This window comes from Serinus canaria, chromosome 5 (assembly GCF_022539315.1).
Source record: "Serinus canaria isolate serCan28SL12 chromosome 5, serCan2020, whole genome shotgun sequence".
NCBI classification, from domain to species: Eukaryota; Metazoa; Chordata; class Aves; order Passeriformes; family Fringillidae; genus Serinus; species Serinus canaria.
Genome location: NC_066319.1, coordinates 28,155,482 through 28,170,327, shown reverse-complemented (window position 1 = coordinate 28,170,327; position 14,846 = coordinate 28,155,482). Strand labels below are relative to the sequence as shown.

Below are 14,846 nucleotides of genomic sequence, written 5' to 3'. Positions count from 1 at the left end.
CAGAATTTAACTTACAAAGACAGTTCAATATACCGCTATCAAGTTTTATTTTATCAATTTTTAGTGTGTTTGTTTAATGTGTGGTGTTTGCATGGCCACATTTGTGTAAGGCCAAGGCAAACCATCAGTTAAGCTACTGCTGCTTCTCCTTCCTTCCAGCCTTTCTGTCTTCAGACTTTCTCCTGTCTTCATTCTGCTCTGCCTCCACAAAGACAACTAAAACTGAGACATAGCATTCCAATTTGATGCTATAACTTTAATATTAACAAAAAGGCAGAAATGAGGGACCCTAGTTGAAATTTCCTTTTATATAATACCCTGTAAATGCAAAATGAACAGAGTGCTGCTTCTTCAGAAGCAGAAATTTTATTTGGGAAAATTAAGTTACTCAAAAAGACAAGTTAAACCCTGACTTGAGGGCAAACTTCATATACACCTTAAGCTCACTCCACAAAACTAATTCTTTTGCCCCAAGTCCCACCAAAAAAAAAAATTAAAAAAGAGGAAAAAGAGGAGCAAGTATGCATTTCCTCTTCTCTATCTTTTTTGTCCCCTACATACATACTTACTCACACAGAATAATTTAGCATACTTGAGTGTGCATAGTAATTTGGTCACCTGCACTTTCTAATGCCTTGACTGCAAACCCCGACTTTTCAGCTACCAAATGAGATAGGTGTGTTACAATTTGTTTTAGGAACCCATATAGAAGTTGAGAAAAAGTGTATTAAAAAGTTTTGTCTCCACTGTGTTTGTACGATGCTGTGCTACCTTTGAAACATCACAACAACAACAAAGCAAAAAAAAAAAAAAAGGAAAAGAGAATGATGCTATTTTCATTCTGAAAAGGCAGATAAACATCAATATGAGCCACAATTACAGATCATAACCAGGGAACACTTCAAATAGGGGTAGAGCCAGGAAAGTGCTAATGCCAAAGCAGTAGCTCCGTTGTATTACACATCTGCCACAAGATCGAAATACAAACATACATTTTGCTTCCATGATGACTGCTATGCCAAAACATACTGCCAAATGAGCTAGAAGTCTTCAGCTATGCACTGGCAAATAGATCTTCAGCTAAATTATGGATACGAATCTGTATTAGTAAATATGACGATGGCAGCAGACAAAGCCCAAATGCCATAAAAGCCTGACAGTGTCCTCTCCACCACTATTTAGGAGGCAGGAAGGAACAGAAAAGATATTCCTTTACACTACAGGACTCTTCCCGTTCGGCAAAATCTCAGCTGCTCCTCTAAGATCCATTTAAATTCAGAGTTTATCTCTAAATGTAGAAATCAAAGACGTGTGCATGTATAATTACAGCATAACTTCACATTAAATTCTTACTGAAAGACTACTGAAATACTTGATGCAAGTATTTAGACAACCTTCATGAAATGCTGTCTGCAAGGCTTTGAAATCAATACTATAAATTTTTAAAGTATTTTTAAAGGCTTTACTTATTTTCTTTTTCTGGGGTGTTTTTTTTTTCCTTTTTACCACTTGCAGCAAAAATGAATAAAACATTCTCCATATTTTGCATTATACAGGCTTATCTCATATTACATCAACTGAAAGGGCAAGGGCAAGTGCAATATAGAAAAATCTCAGACAAGGTTTAAGAATCCAGGTTTCAAATTAGAATTTTGTCCCATTTCACACTCCCACCATTCCTTCAGATTTACCCTTCCTTAACTTCAAAAGGTTCCCAAAGAAACAGACTTTAAAAAGATTCTTAACAGCTAAGAGTAATAGAGGTTAAGCACAGAAACATTCTTAGAAATCTTAGTAGGCAGCTACTTGAGGCTATAATAGAAACTTTTGAAATGAGGTTGACGCTTCTCATTTTAAGACTGACATTTCAGTTTTTCAATTACACCCTGGACAGCATTTCCAGGTGTTAAAAACGTGCACCTCGGGGTGCAGACAAGAGGCATCATTACACAGCAAAGCAGGAATAACTGGTGTTTGCAGCCCCTGCCAAACCAGGGACTCCTGTAGTGCCCTGTGAAAAACATACACTCATCTCATTAAAGAGGATTTTTTGATTGTGACACGAGTATTTTTAGTACAGTATAAACCTAAAAGTGCTGTTACTAAAAAAATTCCCCACTAACAATTTTGTATCAATACTCATTGACCACAATTCATTTTGGCTCAGAAACAAATAATACTGGTAGAGAGGAACTGAGAAATTTGTGAATGTCACTAACTTTAGCTCCAGAATAAGGAACGGATTAATCTTCCACAAGGGAACCCAAAGAATACTATCACTACCCATTTTGAAGTTTAGAGGCGTGGAACACCTCTCCATATGGGGACAGGCTAAGAACACTTGGTTTGCTCATTCTGGAGAAGAGAAGGCTTTGGGGAAACATGATTGTAGCCTTCCATTAAGGGGGACTAACAAGAAAGACAGACAAACTTTTTAGTAAAGTGTGTAGTAACAGGACAAGGGCTGACAGTTTTAAAATAAAAGAGGGTAGAATTAGACCAGGTAAAAGAAACAAGCTTTTTATAATGAGCATGGTGAGACACTGGCCCAGGTTGCCCAGAGATGTGGTGAATGCCCCATCCTTGGGAGCATTCTAGGTCAGTCTGGATGGGGCTCCGAGCAATGTGACCTACTTGAAAATCTCCCTGCTCCTTGCAGGACTGTTGGACTAAGAGACTTTTGAAAGTTTCTTCCAACCCAAATTATTATATGGTTCTGTTAAATACAGGAATGCAAAGCAGAATAGCAGTGTCATTCCTGTTGAGCATTCAGAGAGGACCACCAAGTTGACTCACATTCTCATTTTCAGGGTAACATCCCAGCTGTCCACAGAACAAATATGCCTGGATCCATAACTCAAACAGCCCATCTTCACAAGCAGTCTTTCTATGCTATAAACATTACTGTTTATTTGTCCATGTACTATTTGTGGCCATGGGCTTTAGAGCAAACCAAGACTTGAATATATTACATCTTCTAAAATGATGGTTTCAGTTACTACACAAGGAAACTGTCAGGAGACAACCACATCATGAGAAGAGGATTGTGCTTTTAACAGACTCCTCTCACATCAGTCAGTCAGCACACTGTATACTTGTGTCCTGGCATGTACTGACCAAATATTTGTATGCCAAAGTTTTACAGAGCTTTCCCTTTAGCAAGCATTTCCAGAAAAACAGGAGAAGATATTTCTACCCTAAAACTAGTTGATTTTACTAAAACATGGGTTTCTGTTCTGACCCTGTCCTCCACAAAATAATATCCCACTGAAAAAGATTTCAGCTTTGGAAATGGGAGAAGACAGTGGCCTGAATTTAATGAACATGAATTAGGATTGAGATTTTCATTTTTCCATCTACCCTTCCCAGCATGAATAGACGGGACACAATTTTTCTGCAGTATCCAGAGTACAGACAGTCCACAAAATTACTGTTTATATGAAATTTTTCAATTTGTTCTCCCCACCCATTTCTTAAATTTAAGAGTAAACCATAATCACCAATTCTAGCTCTCCCACAGCGTATCTTCTTTGAAAACATTTATCATATGCCTAACTCCTCTAAATGGAAAATCAGCAATCTTGAGTGGATCAGTCAACTTCAATCTTTCTTGAGAAGACTCCCATAAATTGCTACAGAAATCTGTGTCATAAATATTCTAAGTTGTGGTTTATGAGCAGAGTGAGAAGCAGTAGAGGGAGAGGATAAATCCCAGGACTCAGGAAATGCAGTGTAAACTACAGCCAAGCTGAGTGCTGTTCTACTTAAGAAATTAAAGGAACAAAGCTTGTAGAGGTTGTAAGGTACAACAAGGGTTGTACTTATGCCAAGCTCTTTGGCATACAGTCTTAGGTAACAGAGAAGGGCAAGGCAAAACATACCATTTTTGTGCAACTTCATTCACAACAATCCTTTAGCTACATTACTTAAATATTTAATACACAAAAAACACTTACATAAGGCTACCTTTTTCCCTGTGAGGTTGGTGAGGCACTGGAACAGGTTGCCCAGAGAAGCTGTCGATGCCCCATCCCTGTAATTGCTTGAAGCCAGGTTGGATGGAGCTTTGAGCAATCTGGTCTGGAGGAAGGTGCCCCTGCCCATGGCAGGGGGCTGAAACTAGGTGATCTTTAAGGTCCCTTCCAACCCAAACAACTCCATGACTCTGTGATTCTATACTGCATAGGATACAATCCAAGAATATTGACTGGATGGGAATACTTACAAACAGTGGGGAGACAGCTGAGACTAGATGTAAACTCTAGCTTTGTGTCCTTTGACTTTTTCCTATGATCTGCATAGAATACAGACATCTAAACAAACAAAAAAAACCATCATTTCATCCTGCCACTGTCAGAAATTGATGCAGACATTTCCAAAGGAGCAATATAAATTGTTGTTACAGCAGCAGTTTCCAAACTTACAGTACATAGTGCACAAGTGATCTCTCAAAATCCAAACCTTGTACTTGCTTCCAGACTGATCAAAAAAAAGACCTACAATCCCAAACTCTGGACCAGACTTTTTATGTGATAATGTCATGGGAAATGCAATAAAATCCTAATATGATGGCCAAACTATCCCATACTTCAACAAATATTTAAGCATATCTAGATTTCTCCCATATAAGGTCAATAAAACTAACAAGGACTCTAGAATTTTCAAATCTGAGCAGGAAGTACTCATAATTTAATTAATTTTGGTATGCTTTCACATCCAGTTTGATTTTCAGTTGCACATTTATTTATATGATTTATACCAAATTAGTGCTGTAAATCTTGGCTCTGAGTATGCTAGCATAAATTTAATTTCACAGCAAAATTCAGTACAAAAAATGTTCCATTTGGTATTAAAAAAAAATGGTGTAAATTTGTGATGCCAGTATTTAGGAAAAAAATCCCCATCCTTTTGCCTCTAAATAGAATATACTTAACAGCTAGAAACAATCCAAAATGCAACTTTGGATGCAACTCCAGCAGAGTCAATTTTTTTTCGGTCATATTTTTTGAAGATTCCTTTTTAATGATTACATACCTACTATGCAAGTTCAGGCTGGAAAACTAGTGTAAATATAGTTTATAAGGGTTTTTTTTCCCTTATGCCTTCCTTAGTCATATCCTAACTTTGCACAGAATCAGTCTCTTTGTGGTAGCTCTGAAAAACATGAGGGTCACTTAAGTTTCTGTTCAAAGCAAGCAACTTCAAGAGAGAAATGGTGACTTGGCAGCTGAAGGCAGCATGGAAGCAGTCTGTGCTCATCTCCTCTGAATCTTTCCAGTGCTGTTCTAGCAGACAGAAGAGGACTGGAGAGGGTGTCCTCGTTAGTTCTGTACATCATAGGAATACCTGTGTCCAGGTGCTCACTGGCTGTTCAATTAGGCTCACCTGTAAACTGTTCCTGGCAGCAGGAACAGTTCAACCAAAGTGAAACCAAAGGCACCATGCAATAGCCAAACCACTATTTTTCACTTGGTGAGTCAGTTCAGAAACACAAAGGAATTAATTTAAAGGGAAAAGTCTACCCCATAGGAGACTAAACATTCAATAAAAGCACTGAAGCTTCAATAAAATAACACCAAAAATGTTCAAAAAAACCCAGCTCCCAAAGAACTCCAAAGAATCAACCTTCTCATGTAGGAACAGAGATAGTCTGATGCCTCAAATATAATATAAAAACATAACACAGTTAAAATAATGCACAAGCACACTAACAGATTAGGAATGCTTTCCCTAATCAGAGTTAAACATCTATGAATATATAAGCATTTTTTTTCTTCTCTGTGTTAGTGCCTAAGCCCTATCTTGAACTATGTGAAAATATGCTTGCTACCTCCATACAAAAAACTCCAGTTCCCAGAAACCAACAGCAAGAAAATATACATTTTTTTCTCACTGAAAATATGCAGGAATATAAAACAAAACCAAAAAGTCTGCCATTTTTAACCCTAAAAATGGTTCGAATTATGTTTTAAAACATAATTTTCATTTACAATACACATCTGGTTTTTTACAGAAATTTATTGAATAATGAAACAAATCTTGACTTTTTAATGTCTCTTTGAACAGAAATAATTTTTAGGATCTAGTGTGAACTCATCAAAATTGTTTTCAGTGGTCTGAAAATGCACTTCTACAAATAAATTACCACCAAATTCTAATAACTGTCATCTTAAAATCTGCATGTGTTGAAGAAATAAACACTTCTTATTCTACAGTTCCCATTTCATTTAAGGGAAAATACTTTCTACACTGACATCTAGTGAAGTTTTATAGTAAGAAGAAAAATCATATTCTAATACTTTGTACTTACAAAAAGATTTTAATTTCCCAAATCATTATACTTTAAATACCTAGTCTTTGCAACACACTTGTACATCACACACTATTTTGTTTTGAAAGATACTTTGCCACTATTTTTAATAAATAACATGTTTACCTGTCAGAGGATCAGACATTCTGATGGGTAATTTAGAGAAAGTTAGAATGGTAAAATCTGGTGTAATTAAGTTTAAAACATGAACAGCAAAGGGTTTTTTTTTTTAAGGGCTTAACACACAACATTAACAAAACAATTCTACTAAAATCAGCCAGAATTATGAATGCAAAATATTTTAATTAATACATTTTAGATATTAATAAGACAAGTCATCTCTCTTCTCTAAGCAGTATCCAAAAAGCCTGTATTCCTACATCCTCTCCATAATCGAGTTTGGGCTCTGCTTGTGTAGATTGCCATATAGCTGAAGTTTGCAACAGCACCATTTGGCTTCAAGCCTCAAACACAAAGGAGAAGAAAGGGAAGGTCCATTTAGACAGAAATTGCGCTTAAAATGGACACATGCCTGGGCAAAAGGTTTTCAACATTTCCTTTGTAAAAATGGCAGTGATCTAGAGCTCTAGAAAATCCTAGGGACTGGGATCTGCTGACATCTTGATTACTGGCTTCTCAAGATGAGTCTGGAAAGCTAGATATTTTCTGGTGCTTGAGGGCCTCGTTGGGAAAAACAGCTGGATATTAAATTATGTTTTGGCTAAAAACTGCCTGAAGCTAAGTTACACACTTGTAATCACTTCAATTGCAAGGCAAAAATACCAGTAATTAATTTTGGCAATATGACAGGATTTAAATAAACCAAACAGAATTCTTGGTAGTATATAAAATGTAAATATCTAAAAGCTATCAACATTTTATGTATTGAAATTAGTTCCACTTGCAATGGCATCAGAATGAGTTTCTCCAGTTAATAATCTTCTCTTCATCTGAATCTAAATTTGACAACAAAACTACCATCAAGTAAAAAATGGAAAAATTGCTTCTGTTTAAAACAAAGAACTCTTAGTACTTGCAGTGTATATTGTATTTCATCACAGAGAGGCTCAATAATGTGAGGTAATATCTTAACTCAAAGTCATCCTACAGTTCTGTAAGCTGTCTTTGGTGACAATAAGCACCTGGTCTAGCCAGATCCAATCACTGGAAACCATTCAAAAGTATGCACACAGAGTCAGCCTCAGAATGTGGCAACAAAAATCTTACTGAATCCCAGAGCTGACTCTGGTTTTGCCTTTTACAGAAAAATGGTGGTTTATATGCTAAACTGAAAGGAGGTCTGAAAAAATGAAACATACACCTCTGTCTGGTATCATAGCAAATTCAGCAGACAGCCTTTCACAGACAATGTAGAGAAGTCATCTGAGCTCGAGTAAAATGGATTAGCTTTTGCTGAAATCAATGCAAAAACATGAACTGAACACTAGCAGCTGAACCTCAAAATCTTCAAGAATAACGTGGACAAAGAGCGCATTTCCATACAATCCTTCTGGACTGAACTGAACTGAGAGAGAAAACATCTGAACATTTGGTACCACCACAATACTGGGTATGAAAAGCTCTTGCTACCCTGTTCATTTTGTGCCACATGGCAGGACTGAAATTACTACCTTGGATAGTTCTGAACCATGACCAAAAAAAATAACAAGGTCCAACTAGAAACAAAGTCACTGTAAGGGGACTTGTTTAGCCATCAACAAGGAGCCAATCTGTCTGACTAAATATACAATTCCAAACCCCTCCCACTAAGCACGCCATGCCTGAAAGCAAGGTCTGCTTTAATTTAGTAAAATATGCTTCATGATATAAAGGTAACTGACAAAGACTTTTTTTTCTCACCTATAAGCAATCCTAAATGTATGCCTCTCACATTCTCTATGGCACCAAACATTTCAGTGTATTATTTTCTTAATTTTTGGATGACCTAGGGCCAAGCTCAGTAATGCATTTAGTCTTTGAAAATCAAATAAGTCTACTTACACCAGGAAATTACCCAGTTTATCATTAGACTTGAGATCCAGGCCAACCTGACCTGCTTAAGGAAAAGAAAAAGAAGAAAACAATAATCACCAACATCAATTCCTTGCCATGCTGCGCTTGTGTAATTAACTTACTGAAACCAATTAAACCCAGGAAGATGTAGTTATAAATAAATAAATGCTAAAATGCTAGATGAGAAGACTTGATTATTCTGCCAAGTTCAGTGACAGATGCTAAAATGATTCCACATTCCTTGGCTGACAGGTTAAGAAAGGATACCTTTCCCATCCAAAATATTCCACCAAACACCAACTGAAGATACTCTGATTTTGTTCACACTTCAATCAAGCAGGATGTTTTAAAGACAAACTCCTATGGAATCAGATTCTTCAGAATACAGGAATGCCTCAGGCACAAACAACAGATTAAATGAGTTCCTCTACCTTCAAGACATCTGCTAGGTTGCCAATGAAGCTCCAGCAAATGAGTATCTAGGGCAGGCTTCATGCCACCTAATTTTATTCACCTCATATGAAACATATTATTTAAAGGAAAAAAAGACGCAACATCTAGAATTATAACAATTATAACAACATTATTCATAAACCATACTAACATTACACTAAACATTGAAATTATATTTTATTCTATAATGCTTCTTTTTTCTGAAACAAACAAACTGAAGAAACAAACCAAACTTCTCCTGGGGCCCAGAAGTCCTGTCCAGATGGACTTTATAGGCAAGTAAAATGGAAGCAATAACCAACAGACAATTTCTACTGCACTACTCCAGGACATGCCCATATGTGCAACTCCCATAGACATACCTGAGGCAGTTTACATAAGGACAGCAGTAGGAATGTGCCAGCCAGCAACAAGGCACAGCCTTGTCCAGTCACTCGCAGATGTACTCCCTTTTGGATGGATGCTGAACCTCATTTAAACACTGTGCTGCTGCAGTTGCACCCATCTGGACTCAAAAGTGTGAAACTTATTGTGGTACATGTGTGAACAGAGCAATGTTTTGACAGCAACACGAAAGCATGCTAATAGGCAGATACCACCTCTTAACTATGCACTTATAGCAATAAGAAAATGCTGGACTGACTTCCTACACTCTTCTGAGGCAAATGTCTGATACATTCTTGCTTGACATAAAGTCTGATGGAAACCCGTCAGCTCCCTGCTCCTATTTCTTCCTAGCTATTTTACCCTGACCCAGAACACTTGAAGAAATGGATCTCACATGAGGAAATTTTTTAATGCATATGAATTTAAATAATTCCTTTTATTTGAATTAATTAACTTTCCTATTTCCTGTGTAAAGTGGAGCAGCATTAATTACCTATATTCCACAGACTAAAAAAAGTGAGATAGGCAGAGAGGAGCTCTGTGGTGCAGGAGGTAGCTAAAGAGAGAACCTGAACAAGATGGGTATAAAAATTTCTAGTGAGATCAATGGGTGTTATTTAAATCACATGCTGCTGTGGGTCTCCTGACACTCACTCATGAGATTAAAGACACAATGTTAAAGAACAGCACTAGGGACCAACTAGCAATATTCTAAACCTGTAATACTGATATAACCAACCAGACAGTCAACACGCTTCCACCACCATCAAGCCCTCCTATGCAAACTGCTGTAAACCAGAAAAGTCAGAGTGCCAAGGTGATCCTCTTAACTTTCTTTTCTCTTTCATTTTTCAAAGGACAGCAAGGTTTCCAGAATAATCTTCTACACACCACCTGCACTCTTTTTTCTCAAATCAAGTCCAGGATTGGAAAATGAAAGCTGAGATCCTCACAGTTACATAATTTCTTGAACTTGTACCTTAAAGCAAGTATACAATAAATGAAGATTCACAATAGCAACACTAACACTCTGCAGGAGTCAATAAGCAACACCTCATGGATAGCTACATGCCAGTCAATTGGTCAAAAACACTAGCTAAGAAATTTTAAAGGCAATCTTCAGTCTGCATAAAGCAGGCTTTACACTCCTAGTGTGCTTACTGAGTATGCTCCCAACCACCACCACCATTCTTTTATTGCCCTTTCTGGGTTTACAGGTTTATTGCTCATAGAGAATGGTGAAAGAACAGGTCAGGAACCTTAATTTTCATCTGGATTTTAACTCCTGAAACACATGTCATGCATATTTAAATGCACAATAATCAATTTGAGGGTAAAACTCATGGAGGAGAAATTAAAATTCTATCATTTTGACTCTTTACTGCCTCTACCTTCTACCTCACTAAGACAGAAAACATTAGTAGTATTTCTTAGCATTCTACTTTCGGGGTGCACTCACTTTGTACAGGACAAAGAAAAAGTGAACAGCTTGTAAAGAGATAAGTATGTAATACTATTGTACATAACCCACAGCAGGAAACATTAGCAGACTTCAAAAGCTAATTGATGTTTTGTTTCCTAACAAAATGGTATAGAGATTACAGCTTTCTTAGAAGCACTTCTGCTGCACATCACCCTGGAGGAACTCATTCAGTCCTATCCTATCCCAAAAGTCTGAGAACCAGCCTTGCAATGATACTTCTTCAAGAGAGTCAATTTGGAGCTTAAAAATTCTCTTACTCTAAAAGGTTTGCTGATGGGAGGAAAGCAGTTCCAGAAAGTTAATATATATCATTTCCCTTCAATTCTCTACAGTAGCTATTAGCCAGCATTTATTAGACCACACCCCATGTTCCAAGATTCTTATACCCAAAGCTAAATCTGAATCAGTAAGTATATACAACACCTGGAATGACAACAATGGGTGCACAGTATATAAAAATAATTGATTGTTATATAGTTGGAAAAAGATTTTTTGTATATTTAATATAAGTAAAAAAATATAAATTAAATAAACCTCCAATTACATACATAACAACAAAGAAAAAGAAAGAGCCTGGTCTTCCATTTAGGAATAAAGGCATCTGGAACAATGCCCATACAAACCTACTAATTTCTTCTCTGTTAATTGTACATGGTTTTCCCATAAGCATACCTGGTTTTCTGTAAGCAATTTTGATTTGCATAAATTCTTCCCAGAAAGTGAAGAATTACCTAACCTAATGATTTCTTCATTAATGGGCATTTTGGCAACAACATATAATGGTGAAATCCTCAATTAGTTTCAGGAGAATTCTGAGCAGCATGAACAAGCATTACATCAGTAAGAGCCTCAGCAAGCTTCCTTTAAATGCAGGACATTCATTGTGCTGAGGGAATAGGACTGATCTAGGTATCCTGAGAAGGTAAAAGTGTTTTTTCGCTTTTGCAAGAGATAGCCATATCTGAGGTCCTGATATTCAAAGATGAACTAAATGGGTGAACTATCTACTCTTTAGATTCCAATAGCCCCTCTTCAACTGCAGCTCTAGGCTCTGTCTCTATCCTCAGCATTGGCCGAGCTGCAGTCCAAGATCCCAAAACACAGGCAACATGACCAAGAGGACACAATTCTTTTTGCAGCCCCTTCTCAGCCCCACTCCACCTACAGCTGTAGGCTCTTTCTCCCTCCCAACCCTAATGCTACCCCAGCCCAATGCATCACAACCAAATCACACTCCCTCTAAGGTCCGAACCACCATTTTCTCTTGCATTTTAATACCTTTATCAGGGTATGTTCTTCAAAAGTCAGTTTGACATTATTAACATAGTCTTTATTACTAATGCAGCTTTTTTCACTAAGGCATAAGAATCCAAAGTGGAAGCTAGCCCCTCAGTCACTGAAACACAGACTACATAGCAGCAGTTCCACTGCAGTGCTCCCTTTGAATAACCCTGTGACTGAGAAGTTGCTTACTAATGTGGTTTCCCTCTAACCACAGTGTGAAGTTAAGAGTGAAAAAGGAAAAGAACAGGTACTTTTGAAGGCAAAGGATCATAGTTTGGCGTCTGAAATGTATTAGAGATTTACCACAAAAGGATTGTTTAATTTTTGTCTTTTTAGCAGTTGAATTAGCAAGAAAACGTTCAGGAATCATGCTTACAAAAGGTGACATACTGGGGTCTGTACATCCTTAAAATATAATCAAAAAAGACAGGCACTTGGGTGTTATGAATCCTAGGCTGCTTTAAGATTTGTGCAACCTCCATTTTTTTAGCAGTAAAATGTAAATAATAATCCTACATTTTCTGACAGTAGGACTATCAAGTTTAATTCATTTAAATTCTGTGAAAGTCTTCAGAGCTCCTTGCATTAAAACTGCTATTTAATTAAATTATTTTATTATTTTAAAGGAGAAGCTGTAACAAAAAAAAATCTTTTTTTATTGTTTATTGCTTTTTGCATGTAACTGTCCAACCACCCAATAAGAGCACTAGTCCATCTGTCCCTGTTCTGATAAGGATTTACAATACTGCAACTGTGTTATAAGAGAAAAGCATCAGGATTTTAACAGCACTTTTAAATTACTCATATTAATGTTCTTTTCCTGAGTTCCACATACATTTTAAACTAGTTTTTTTATCCATTAAAATACATTCAAGTCTCATTGGCTGTCTTATTTAGTGAATTAGAATGGCTTTCAACTCTGTTTTTATGGACATAGAAACAGAAATGAATGAAACACATTGCTTTGATTTGTCCATCTACAAGGAAGCCCAAAGTTGGTGTTGCTAGTTTTGAGCCAATACTGCACTGTTCTTTACTTCAATGTTTTACTGTTCTTTACTTCAATGTCAATTGACTTCTGAATAAAACTGCAAGGAAAAGAAAACACAAAAGATATGTTGCAGGCTTAAGTAATACTGGTTAGAGCATAAACCTGAAGGCCTCTTTTAGCTTTTAGGAGTTTAAGAACTCCAGGGTGAAGTAGCTTCCACTCAGAGCTTTCATGTACAACTGAATAATTCAGTAATGCTTCCCTTGATTATAAATGCTGGAAGAAAGATTCACATAGACCTTAAATAGCACAACTATTAACAGTGTTTTTCCCTGAGTTGCTATCACAATGCAGATCATGGGGGTCAAATGCAATACACTGAGTATGAATCTGACCCAAAAACTAACAGAAACAAAACAGGCAAATTCGTGCCCCATTGAGCACTAGAGAAAAGATTTGTAAGATTACTCTCCCTGATCTATAGGTTCTGTCTTATACAGTTCTGAGCAGGAGTGGGCCACATGGTGCTTGGAAGGCCATAGCCAGGTATGCAACACAGAGAACAATGAGAAATTATTTAAGTAATTTACATGGTCCACAAGTGTCTAAGACAAAACAAAGGGTTTTTTCCTCCTGACTCTCAACAGCTCAGGATCTCAGAACTGCCACTTGTAATCAACCAAACAACGAAAATGTTTCTATCATTTATGTTGATTTTTTCACAGATGGCAAAGGATTCATCATCATGTCGGCCCCTTTATTGTCACCTACTCTGCCTACAGCCTGTGAGACTCAGCTGTAGCTCAGGGCCAAGCAGTAAAAGGCAAATCCCCTACTCCAAGTTTGCTTGTCCTATCAATTCTTTAGAAAGCAGCATGTAGGCATAAGGAAATGAAAAGCAAGAAAATAATTTAAACTACCTTGCCATGTAGTTGGTGAACATCGTATCTTATCTGAGCAAATTCACGGAGCCCAAAAGATCCTCCAATGAGATAGAGCTGAAAACAGAATGAAAACAGATGTGTTAGGACTGTTACAGAAAAGAATGCTTTGCACACTACAAAAAATACTGTGCATACCGACCCAATTCATTTACCAAGGGACTCTACTATTTTTCCAACAGAAACACCAGGAGCTGAAAAAAATATTACTTTAGAAAATAAGTACCAGTGCCTTCTTCCACTCTCTGTGCCTGGATTTCACACATTTCCTCCTTCATACAAAGACAGCTGCTGCATGACTCAGACTTTCCAGGGACTTCCTCTTCTCTTACCCCTTCTTTTCCCTCCCCATGTGGTTTCCTGACATAATGGCAGCAAAGGAACCTTTACCTCACTGCCACAGGTTTTATTCTCATAAATTTTCAAACTCTGTGGGGAAGTAACAATGCCACGCTGACTTACTCTGATGTCAGTGGGTAACAGATCTAATTAAGCTTCTGAACAGACCATGACTCTAGCTATAGTTCAATAACATATTATCACCCAGGCTAAGAAATCACATCCAGCACACCTATCCTTTTATTACTCCTTAGTTATCCTGCAATTTCCTCCACGCCTGTGAAGCTTAAGAATAACAAAGGGAGAAAGGGGAGAACATCATATCCACATAAGAAATCATTACATTATTCTTTCTTATGAGAGAGTGCTATCACAAAACTGTGTATGTATTTTTACCATTAGAAATGGATAGACCATCCAAAGATCAAGTATTGTTTGAAAAGAGAAGAGACTTGAAAATTAGCTTAGAAATATAGCTTTGTGTAAGAGTCAGGTCCCTTGCTACTGCTCTGACCTCACAGTGTCTGCAGCTCTCTGTTAATGAAAATGCATAGGAGGCCAAAAGGCTTCACATCTAGAAACACACGTCTAAGGAAGGTGGAAGCACAAGGAAGCTCTAAGGACCTGAGTGAAGGTAGGAAAAAA

General features: G+C 37.2%; 1 protein-coding gene across 2 annotated transcripts in view; it reads right to left on the bottom strand.

Annotated features, from left to right (window-relative positions):
- The window catches only part of LOC103826618 (cytochrome c oxidase assembly protein COX16 homolog, mitochondrial), a 42,758-nt gene that overhangs the window by 16,367 nt on the left and 11,545 nt on the right, over positions 1-14,846 (bottom strand). For both annotated transcript variants that reach the window (XM_009102009.4, XM_018907570.3), the window contains exon 2: positions 13,842-13,919. In XM_009102009.4, the coding sequence (XP_009100257.1) occupies positions 13,842-13,919 (78 nt within the window). The remainder of the gene's footprint in view (positions 1-13,841; positions 13,920-14,846) is intronic.